This window comes from Arvicola amphibius, chromosome 1, assembly GCF_903992535.2.
Source record: "Arvicola amphibius chromosome 1, mArvAmp1.2, whole genome shotgun sequence".
NCBI lineage: Eukaryota > Metazoa > Chordata > Mammalia > Rodentia > Cricetidae > Arvicola > Arvicola amphibius.
In genome coordinates, this window is record NC_052047.1 from 185,388,244 (window position 1) to 185,400,147 (window position 11,904).

General features: G+C 45.9%; 1 protein-coding gene across 2 annotated transcripts in view; it reads right to left on the reverse strand.

Annotated features, from left to right (window-relative positions):
* Positions 1 to 11,169, reverse strand: part of Fbxw4 (F-box and WD repeat domain containing 4) — a 94,187-nt gene extending 83,018 nt beyond the window's left edge. The window contains exon 1 of one of the 2 annotated variants that reach the window (XM_038317175.1): positions 10,435 to 11,169. In XM_038317175.1, coding sequence (XP_038173103.1) covers positions 10,435 to 11,165 — 731 coding nt within the window. In that variant the 5' untranslated portion in view covers positions 11,166 to 11,169. The remainder of the gene's footprint in view (positions 1 to 10,434) is intronic. The other variant, XM_038317166.1, reaches the window with a different exon arrangement.
* Between the last annotated feature and the right edge of the window lie 735 nt (positions 11,170 to 11,904).

The following is an 11,904-nucleotide window of genomic DNA, read 5'->3' on the forward strand; positions in this document are numbered from 1 at the left end:
AGGACCAGTCCAGCCCCACCAGTAGGTTCAGTGAAAGACCCTCTCTCAAAAACAAGGGGAAGCCGGGCAGTGGTGGCGCACGCCTTTAATCCCAGCACTCGGGAGGCAGAGGCAGGTGGATCTCTGTGAGTTCGAGGCCAGCCTGGTCTACAAGAGCTAGGTCCAGGACAGGCTCTAAAAAAGCTGCAGAGAAACCCTGTCTCGAAAAACCAAACCAAAGAAAAAAAACAAAAAAAAAAAAAAAAAAAAACACCAAGGGGAAGAGGGATAATACACCCAATATCAACCTCTGGCCTCCATGTGCACACACAAGTACTCCCACACGCTCACATACATATCTACATACCCACAAAAAATGCACTCACACGCATATATAGACATTCAAGCCACATGAATACACATTCAATCATTAGGTGAACTTTAGCTTGGGATGACAGTAGAATTTCCAACAATTTCTAAAATGGTCCTAACCATCCTTTTGCCATTTTGTATTAGAAACTGATGCAGAGGAGGGGTTTCCGCATGACACTCAGATCCCAGAGCATCAGTCAGCCTGGAAAACACTAAGACACTGGACATGCTGCAGCATCAAATACTCAGCCACCACCTGATTCCTTCTGCAAAATCCATCTCATTATATATTTCATCTTTAATAAATGATAAAGTCATACATTACAAAGAATTGTTTCAGAGTACATTTCATTATGACTTATTATCAGTGAACTTTTTATTTGCATACCTCCACTATTTTACAGACTTTTATACCCAGGGTTATATATTATCAGGCAAAAGGGGATCATGAGTAGAAAAAAAAACTTAAGAAGCTCCACCCTATCTGTATCACCAGCACCCACAGTACCAGCCCATCTCTGTCTTTGGTACTGCTTGCTTCTCTTCAAGAGACTGTTCAAATTCATCACCACCCTCCCCACCAGGCTGGGTAGGTAGACCAGGCTAGCCTTGAACTCACAGAGATACACCTGCTTCTCCTTACACACACACAGACAGACACAGACACACACACAGACGCACACACCACCTAAAATTGAATTTGTGCACCACATGGAGCCCATCTTGCCTTTTCAGCTCTCACTGGCTGGGGCTCACTGAGTAGGTCAGTCTGGCTGAGCTCAGAGATTGGCCTGACTCTTCCCCCACAGCCTAAGCGAAGAAAGGAGGAAGGGAAGGAGGAAATTTTTTTTAATTTAAAGAGTTTTCAAAAGTATGTCTCCCTTTGGCAAGTCTCACTGAGTCCAACACTACCTGTAGGTTCAAATGTCCTTCCTGGGGCCAAGGAGACAGCAGCAACTGAGAGCACTTGTTCTTTCTTCCTTTTTTTTTTCTTTTCTTTTCTTTCTTTCTTTTTTTTTTTGTAAGACAGGGTTTCTGTGTAGCCCTAGCTGTTCTAGAACTCACTTTGTAGACCAGGCTAACCTCAAACTTAGAGCTCCACCTGTCTCTGCCTTCTAAGTGTTGGGATTAAATGCATGTGTCACCACTGCCAGGACAAGAAGACACAGGTTCAGTTCCCAGTACCCACATGGTGACTCACAACCATCCATAACTCCAGTTTCAGGGGATCTGACACCCTCTTCTGCTTTCTGCAGGCACCAGGCATGCACACTGTGCACATACATACATGCAAGCAAAACATTCTTACACATAAAGAATAAATATTTAAAAAAATTTAAGCTCTTCCTAGCAATACATATGTAATATGCACATCTTTAAGAATTCAACATAAGACCTGGCAGTGGTGGCAAACACCTTTAATCCCAGCACTCGTGAGACAGAGGTAGGCAGATCTCTGTGAGTTTGAGGCCAGCCTGGTCTACATAGTGAGTTCCAGGACAATCAGGGCTATACAGAGAAACCCTGTCTTGGAAAAAATAAAATAAAAGGAAGGAAGGAAGGAAGAAAGGAAGGAAGGAAAGAAATAAGAACTCAACATAAGCATCCAAATTCTAGGCTAAGTCCCAGCCATCCACAAAGGTTTCAGGAGCAGTGGCCTCCCCATCCTTCACTGTGAGCTTCAGGTGCGAGCCATGGTTACTCTGTCTCCTGTCACTGGCCAGGCTCTGTAACTTGCAAGGCACCTGTCCAGTGTGTGTTCAGCAAAATGTTAACAAATATTAAGCAGGAAAAATGTTTTACGATCAAAATATTTTGGACAATGAAGGATAAAACAAAATTAGACAGTTCACTCTATGACAGAACTTCTCAGTGCCTTTAATTTGTCTGTGGGCACTGCGGTCCCAGAGGGGTGTGGCGCAAGGCATTTCCCACATTCAACTGACTACAGAATGAGTTCTCCACAGCTCCTACAATGCAACTTTCAGAAAGGCTGATCCAGCACTTTCTGAGAAGAAACAACAGTAAAAAAGAAGCCGCTATTTGTGTGCATGTGTATGGACAAGTCTCCCCTCTGAGTCATGAATTACGCACAGGCTGACTTAGTTATACTCTGCTCTCTTGTCTCCTTCTCCCTGGACTCCCCATCTGAAATGTGAGGAACAATTACACCACTCTGCTTCCCAGGGTTACTTTTTATTGTTTTTAATCTTAAAACTGTGTTCCATATTAATCACTCAAAGTACTGAGACTTTAAAATCCCTAGTGTCCCACTAGCCTGGACAAAGGGATGGAGAGCGTGAACCGTACACCACGAGCCAGTTCTCACTTCTCCAGTCTCTAGGCTGCTATGATGAAAGCCAAAACATAGGCAAGATAAGGATGAGTGAACAGCTCTCCCGACAGCACCCTGGGCAGGGAGCCCTGTCTTGAGCATACATCACCTATGTCTGAATCTTGATGCATCTTTACAGTATAGACTTTCTAAAGGAAATGCAAAGAGACAGGAGGTCAAAGCTAGAACTATGAGAAAGAAAAAGTACTGAAAACTATTTCCTTTTTCTAAAGAAAGAAACTCATTAAGTTTGTGAACAGGGGAAATATACTGTTCCTTTCAGTAAAACTGCTCTCCAGGAAAAGTATCTCAACATATTTACTATAAAACAATTTAATTTCCCTGTCCCATCACCTGCCACCCTATCCCCTCCCCACCCCCAAACCCCACAGATTGTGGATTTCCTCTCATTCTTGGCAGAGTTACCAGAAGAAACATAATACCCCCTTCGGAGTGCTCCCAACAGCTGCTGGAACAAGAAGGGGGAGTTAGGGATAGCTCTCCAGAGCTGCCTCTAAAAAACGACTCTTCCCTTTCCAAACTGGGGCCAATGAGCATGACTTCTCTTTCTCTGCCCCCTTAAAGCAAAGGGGAGGGCTGGCAAAGTGGCTCAGCAAATAAGGACACTTGCCACCAACCCAACAACCTGAGTCCAATCCTAGGAACACTTCTGGTCGAGGGAGAAAACCAATCCCCAGAGGTTGTCCTCTGAATTCCACACATGCCCATAGCATGCGTACCCACACACGCATACACAAATAAGTAAGTAAAGGTTAAATCTGTTCACGTGAAGGAACCACAAAGGTAACAGTGTTTCCTTCCCGAGACTCCCACCTCCAACTCATTGGCTCTCTATTCGGCTTAAAGTCGAAGCTTTCCCGAAGTTTCCCCTCAGGAGGGCAACTCTCCTTCTTCCCCAACCTGCATTTCCCCAAGCAGCCGCCTACTACTAGGCAGTTCCAGTATTTCTTATGTTTATTTAGTCCAAAAAAAATTTAAATTACATTGCAGGGGCTGGGGAAGAGAGGGAAGAGAGGATGTGTGTGGCTGCACACGTGCCATGGTACACGTGTAGAGTTCAGAGAACACTTGTGTAAGGTGAGCCTCCTACCATGTGGGTTCCAGAGACTCAAACTCAGGTCATCAGCCTTGGCAGCAAGCATCTTTACCACTGAGCTATCTCATGTACCCCAACCCATCAATTCTCTCTCTCTCTCTCTCTCTCTCTCTCTCTCTCTCTCTCTCTCTCACTTTTTGAGACAAGATCTCTGACTGTCCTGGAAAGATCTACCTGCCTTTGTTTCCCAAGTGCTGGGATTAAAGGCATACACCACCGTGCCTGGCAAATCCACCAATTTCTGTTGCATTTCTTATCAAACCTCAACTGAATAGACTTCCATTATTACTATCTGTCCCCAGTCCATATATCAGTTCCCTTCAGGTCAAGATATTTAAAAAGCAAAAATCTAGGGCTTAATTCAGCAGAGCCCCTCTTTGCTTAGGTCATCACACACTGATGCTCTTCAGACTCTATCAGGAAAAGCAACAGAGAGCCATTCTGTGACTCCTTCAGCATTTCGGCTGAGACCACCAACGAAGTTCATGAATGTCAACTGGGAGCAGAGGCAATATCTCTCTTCACCATGGAGAAGCTGACTAGAACCTCCACCATCGTTCCCCAAAGGTGATGGCTGGGGCTGAGTGAAGACCGTGAAAACTGCACGGGAGTTGAGGGAGAAAATATAACGTAGGGAATGATTTGGAATAAGGGGTGGGAGAGGGCGGAGGGATGAACTAGCTGACCCCAAATGTCTTTTCCATCTCTAACTCCTATGATTCTTTGACCTCCAATTTTGTGCTGTGAACAAGGGATGGAAAGTCAACAGACATGGCAATGTTTTGAAAGAGCCTGGCAGTCTGCTCTTGTCATTTAATGGCCTTTACATGTATTTTTTAAGGTGTCTCCAAGCCCTGTCTTCATTTCACAGTTGTCACCTTTCTCAGCAATTTGAGCTCATGTCAAATACCAAAAAAGAAGAGAAAAGAAAGAATGCGCAGGCAATTAATTGTAGGCTAAAGAGGGGCAGGCAGAGGGGCCCATTGGGTGGCCCATTCTTCCAGGGAGGGCGATGCGGACAGTCTGAAGAAAACGAAGAACTGACTCAGAGCTGAGACGAGGCAGCCAACCCTCCAACAAGGGGTCAATTCTTTTTCCAGATAGTCTCATTCTCAGTTTAGATGCGTGTTCCCAGGAGCTGAGCACATTCTTAACTGGTGTGACCACCTTGCTTCTGTGATGCTCCACCTAAAGCCCACTGACCTGAACAAGACTACAGAACAAGAAGGCTGCCTCAAAAATGAACCAAGTCTGTCTTGGTCCAACTTCATCTGATAGGATACACCGGAGAAATTTTCTGAACAATTTCTGTAGATAGGAGTAGGAGAGTCAGATTTTCCTCTGAAACTCATAATCCATTTTTCCCTTTATTCATTCTCATGTTAATTTTCAAATCTTCCTAGAACCTGGCCTCAAAGAAAGTCAACCTGAATTTCTCTTTGTTCCCTGGTTAGGAGCCAGGACTAATCCAATGCCAAGGTCAGCTCAGAGTTAAGGGTATAACGTCATACAAAGGAGATTCTTCCCTATGTCAAGAACCCAAAAATAATAATTTAAAAACCAGTATGCTTCCTCAGTAATCTTGTCACCACCTGGATTTCAAAAGAAGCTCAACCCAAACTTGACTTGGGTGAAGGATCTAGATTTCCAAATGCACTCACACTGCAGCCTGTGAAGTCTGGCTTTCTCTGATTCTGCCTTGAGAGTTAGAGAGGCCCCTATGGTTGAAAGGCTAGGTGACTAGGAAAGGCAGGGACTACCTCAGCCCTGCAGCCTTGAAGGAGGCCTCCTCTGAAGACAGGCCTTGCACCAGACCATTTCCTGCTTCTGCAGGTGCATTTACTGTGAACATGTAAACTGAACCCTCCTTTTATTAACTCAGAAACCGTCAATAAATAAATAAGGCCTGGGGCTGGAGAGATGGCTCAGTGGTTAAGAGCACGTACTGCTCTTCCAGAGGACCTGGCTTTAGCCTCAGTACCCTCTGGCACCAGGAATCCAATATCTCTGACCTCCCCAGGCAACCACATTCATGTGCACACACCCATACACACCATATTTTAAAATAAAATAGTTTTTTCAAAAGGCCTTTCAAAACAACTAAGATAACAACATATCCCTCCAGGAAACCTCTGAGCAGCTAAGGAGAGGTGACTCCTCACAGGTAAGGCAGAAAGGGCAAGAAAGTCGAGGATACTTTCGAGTTGTTAATTGTCTCCTAAAAAAAAAAAAACACAGTTTAGACCTTACAGTCAGCAATGCCCTCTCCATTCAGTTAGGGAAGGAAACTTCATTGCTTTCTCTTCCTGGGGGAAGGGAGGCTCTTGGGTGCAATCATTTTAAAACAAACAAACACACTCCGCTTATCTGCGTCTATCTCCCCACTCTGGACGTTAATCGCCACTGAAATAGATATCCTCGTCCCCCCAGCCTCAAAGAGCTCCAAGGCTGCAGGACTGTCAAAGGAATGAGTCTGCATGCCAGGGCAAACACCTCAGAGGCTCTCCTTCTGACACTCCCATTGTTAATTCCAGGCAAATCTATCCCGGGCTAATGGAAGAGCACCCACGTAACTGCCCATAGGAAATTCTCATTTGAAAATATGAAACACTGAAATAAAGAAGGGCCAAGTAAGCTTTCTTAAACATAGAAACTGCAAGTATTATCTAAACAGGTCTCTGTGCAGACTTTCCCCCTTCCTTTGCTCCCACTAATTACCTATATCGGAATTTACAGACAGTACCTCTGTTCCTCCCCAATCATGTGCTTCTTGCACACAGCAGGCATCATATATGACAGACCTGGAGTCTACTGCTGTGTTCTTACACACTGAATTGGGTTAGTGCCCACCCCATTCTTTATTCAAAAGATCTCTGTATGAAACACTGCTTAGATTTTTACGATTATAACCAAGATATTTCTATTTCCCTAGGCTTCATAAAGCTTTCAAATAAAACTAATTTGAAATCAGATGACTAATTCAAACTACTGTTTCCTAAAAAACGGGGGGGGGGGAGGAGGGGGAGGAGGTCCCAATTCGAATACTTCTTAGTGTTCACTGGGCAAGAGGCCTAAAGGGAAGCAAATTATTTGTTTGTGGTTTTTAAGTGGCTCAAATGCCTTCAAGCACAAGAATAAGACCATTAACAAATGACAAGGAACCCAAGCAGTTCATCTTACTCAACAAAGCTATGATCAGTTAGGAAGAGCTAAGCGGAACAGGGCTTGCCCTGGGCCGGAAGGTCAGTAAACCTTAGCAGTTAGTGTTTCTGAAAATCAGAAAGCCCTTAAGCAGCAAGTGCAGTCCCTAAGCCCACGGGTTGTGCTGTCATGTTTGTGAAAACATTCAGGACAGATGAGAGAACCTGGATGTTATCTGTGTGTTTGTGTGTGTGTTTCCTATCATTAGGCAGCACTTCCAAATCAAACCATGCCCACTTCTGACATCTGCTTAGTAAAGGGAAAGGCAAGCAATTGAAAAAGTTCTTTTACAACAACTTAGGGAAGGTTTTCTAGTACGGAACACAATCATGGCTAGTTAGGACCCATTTTACTGAACAATGTTATTTCTGGTCTTTAAGGAGCTAAAACTCAGAGCCAGAGAGACTGTATGCTTTCTGAGAAAGTCAAGTTTTGTACTGCGCTTATAGATGTACTTCTTACCCAGCCCGCAGTCAATTAGTCCAAAGCATGACTAACAACAGCCTACACTATGCAGGGAGCGATGATCTGCACTTAGGGAGCAGGCACCCTGACACTCTCAGCGAATTGGGGCACATGCCTTATCTCTTCGGGGATGACAACTACCTCTCTTGGTGGTTTATTAAGTCTCTGCAGCTGTCCAGAAACAGGTCACACTGGTAAATGCTCTCCACCTGCTATAACAGGCATAATTTCTCCTCTCAACCCAAAAACCAGAGCGGTGACCTTGCTCTTTATCAAGTGCCACAGCAAAATAAACTCTCTGGAAGGACAATGCTTCATGCTAGGACACACACACACACACACACAAAATTAAAATGAACATACCCAATAACAGTAAAGCCATAATAAATATCATTTTGCAGATCCTAAGCACTTTTTACTCTAAGTTCATTTCCATTTTGTTATCATTCTCAGTCTCTCTTAGAACATCAGAAAGGAAAACAAAAATAAACACTGACTCATTCATTCTCCAGAGTAAGAGAAAGCCAAACTTTGCTTTGGTTGGCTGGAACGCTGGTCATTTTGGACAACTTCTATCATAAGTCAATATTCCTTCAACGAGTTACTCTGTCGGAGTACATAATATATGTATGAAAGAAAATGTCTTTCTGAAATCCAGAAATATACACAATGAACACATGCCAATAAGAAAAAGAGAGAGAGAAAAACACATAAAATGTTTACAAGTAAACTTTACTACAGATTACTGGAGATTGAAATATATATAATTCTGATTTTTTTCCCTTTGGTTTAAAAAAGTTATTCAGATAAAAAGTGGGGGATGAAATACTCATGTTTACAGGCTGTACACACACCTAAAATCCCAAGAAACCATCATCATCAACAAATCGTACTAGAATAGCTGAGTACAAGACAATCAGATGAAATTTTATGAATGTATAATACTACACTAGAAGGCATGGAGAAAAAAGAGTGCATTTGCAATAAACACAGAAACAAATCAGTAAGAAATGATAAGTAAAATGTTAGGATTATAGCACAAGAATGTCTGAAAAGGCACAGGAGGGTTTTGGCCATGAACTGAGCAGAAGTGGAACAGAACACTGACATTTCATCCAGCAAGTATCACAGAACCCTAGCAGATATTACACTCTTTCACCGAGCAACATATTTAAAATGTTATGGAAAGGGGGAAGATAACACCAGTAGATTAAAAAGTAGATAAAAAGTAGATAACACCAGTAGATAAAAAGGGGGAGCTCAGATACAAATTGAATATACAAACATGTGTATATGTGTGTGTGTGTTCACACTTAACATACAGCCATGTAAGCCTCCCAAAGAGAAAGAGGAGTTTAAGAAAAGGTATAGCAATTTCAAGCTCTTTAGAGAAAAATACAGTAAGAGAATTTCTCTCCTTGTACCAAAACAAGGGTTACTGATGAAAGTGCCATTTAAAAAAATCAAGTTATAAGCAAATCAGTCGGCAATTAAATTTGTCAATCTGTGGAAGAATTAGAAATTTATCAGGTTAAGGGGGAGGAGAAAAAAATTACAAGACTGTCAGATTCTAATGAAGTATAAAAACTAATAAAAAACAACAGAATAAAAAATCGACTGGAAAACATAGCTCTATCAAAGATGATAGACGAGAGTCAAACATTTATGACCCAGAAAAATTCCAAATTTATAACAAAAACACCAAGAGCCCAGTAACAAACAGTAGCAAGAGACGATTGCCACAGGTGAAACAGACACGTGGCAAAACAGTTACCCTGGCCAGTGATGAGAGACACAATGCCACGGCTTTGGCCCACTCTCACTCGCCCGCAAAAGCAGCAACTGGTTGTTTTTGTTTTAATTCTCACATCAAATTTGCTCACTCATTCTTTGCTGGGATACTGTGACTTGGTCCAATACCTCTGCATATCAAAACCTTTGTCCAATAATGCCTAGTTTAAGATTTTTATTCTAGGAACTAATTGGAGACAAATGTATGGCATGGCACGTGACATACCTCAAAACCCATTAAGTTACGCTCTTAGCCCTCCTGTGAGGGTGGGTGAGGGAGCAAGTGCAGGTTGGGCAATTAAGGGGGTGTGCACCTGAAAAACTTTTAAAATGAAAATAGTTGTGTAGGGATGATGACTTCTCATGTTTAAAAAAGAACTTTGTTATTCTCCTGTATTACAAGTGAGCAAGGGCAGGCTACAATCTGAAAGATTTTATCCTCACGAGTTCTGTGACCATGTTCTCCCCTTCCTGTTTAACAACCTAATGTTTCGGGATGTTTTGCATTCACGGGTCTCAGACATGACCCAACTGCAGTATCTTGAATACAGCCTATACCAAATCCAACTTGTTGCCTCAAGCAGACATCTTTTGCGGGTCCTTCTGCCTGAATCAAGTCTTAAAATATGCTGACAATGGGACTAAAAGCTCTTTTTTACAGGCTCTGAAGCCTTTTCTGTATATTTGACTATCAGAGCCCTGAAGCCTAACAACCTCTGAGAGAGTGGACAGGATCAAAAGCCACAGAAACACGTTGAAAGACCACCTAGTGGGCCTGGGTCCTGGAACCAGCAGGCGTCGTCCTTCAAGGGCCTGAAGCACAAGACGCAGACCAACCTAGTTGTTCTGGGCTGAAGAACCCAGAGTCAAAAACTTAGGAAAAGCCACAACTCACGAGGGCTCAAGAGTATTTTAGGCTGGCTAATTGTGAGTAGCCGCCCATAGGGGAGGGCGCTGAGGGATGCTCTCCCGAAGCTTCCTCGGGTTGGGGATGACACCGGGATTCCCCGAGGGTGCTGGAGAGGGATCTGGGGCACAGGGGGTGGGGGTGAATCTGGGTTTCGGTATTCCGGGTGCCACACGGCCCCCGAGCCGACCAGGCCTCGGCGCCCCGCCCTTTCCCAGGACGCTGGCCGGCCCGGAGCGGGGAACGGGCGGGCGAGCGGGCGCTTACAGGTCGGTGCCGAGCCGCGTGAAGCCGGAGTTGAGCGAGGCCCGGGCTATCCGGCGCCAGAGCAGGTCGCAGCTGGTGAAGCGCCGCAGCCAGCGGCACACCTGAGCCAGGCGGCCGAGGGCCCGCATGTCGAGGTAGGAGCAGATGAGCAGCAGCAGCTCCTCCGGCAGGCGCCAGAGAGCGGGCCCCGCGGGCGGACGACCGGACGGCTCCGCAGCCGCCGCCTTCGCCTCCTCGTCGCCGGCAGCCGCCATGGCCGTCCGGGTCCCCGGGATGCCGCCCCACGCCTGACACCCACGCTCCCGTGCTCTCTCCAGGCTGCCGTCCTCCCGCCGCTCGGCCCCGAGCCTCCGTTCCTCCTCCTTCCCGGGGCCTGCGCTCCTCTCATCCCGCTTCCCGGAGCTTCTCGGTCTTTCCTCCACGCCTGCGCCTTCCTCTCCTTCCTGCCCCGGGCCCGCCTCAGCCCCCGGCCCCGCTGTCTTCCTCGCCGGCTGCAGGCCCGGCTTCCCTTCCGCCCCGCTTCCTCTTCCGCCGTGCCCGGTGCCCGCTTTCCCCTTCCTCTTTCCTCGCTTTCCCCGCGCGACCCTCGCCTCCCCGCCCTCGCTTTCCCTGGGCCCGCGGTTCCCGGGGGAACCCGAGCGGCCCTGGCTGCCCATGAGCGGCCGCAGGGCCGGTTCGACGCGCAGCGGAGCCGAAAACGCCGCCGCCTCCTCGAGAGGAGGCGACACCATGTCGGACCGGGTCACATGGGGCGGCGCGGGACCAGGCCGGGACCCGCCCCTCATGTCTGCATTTCGGGGTGCGAACCCCAACTCAGGAGCTGACATCCCCGTCTTCTGGAGCACCAGGAACATCTGGTTGAAGCACATGTCTTCAAGACTAACGAGGAACCAAGTTTGGTGGCTTGTCTGTAATCCCTGAGGCTAAGGCAGGAGGATGGCCATGAGTTCAAGGCCCACCTGGCCTACAAAGAAAGATCCAGTCCAAATTTAAAAAAAAAGGGGGGGTTGTCGACAACTTTACAGAAAATCCCCATCCTAGGCCACAAGAGGCACCTGTGGCTTCAGGAACCATCTAGGTGGAACCTCTGGCCTCAACAGGCACCTACTTGCTTGGCCTTTTGCTTCTGGGAGCCTTCCTCATCCCAAGGTGATGCCTTCCTTCCACAAATCACAAACCAGATTCTTAAAAAACTGCAACCCAAAAGTTGGTACATTCCTCACTTGATATGAACCAGTGTACCAGTATAATTAGACAATACCTGGGGTGGGAAAAGCAACCTACTAGATCCTGAGTCCACAGCTCCCAAGCCAAGCAGCACATCAGAACATAGCTGATCTAAGGCTCTTCAGCAGTCATTACATAGGGCAAGTTGATTCTCCAAGAGTACCACCAGTGTGTTCACCTGAACCAATCTTAAAGTTTCGGAAGGATAGACCCGTGCTGTCCAACATGGTCTGAGTTGGTCTG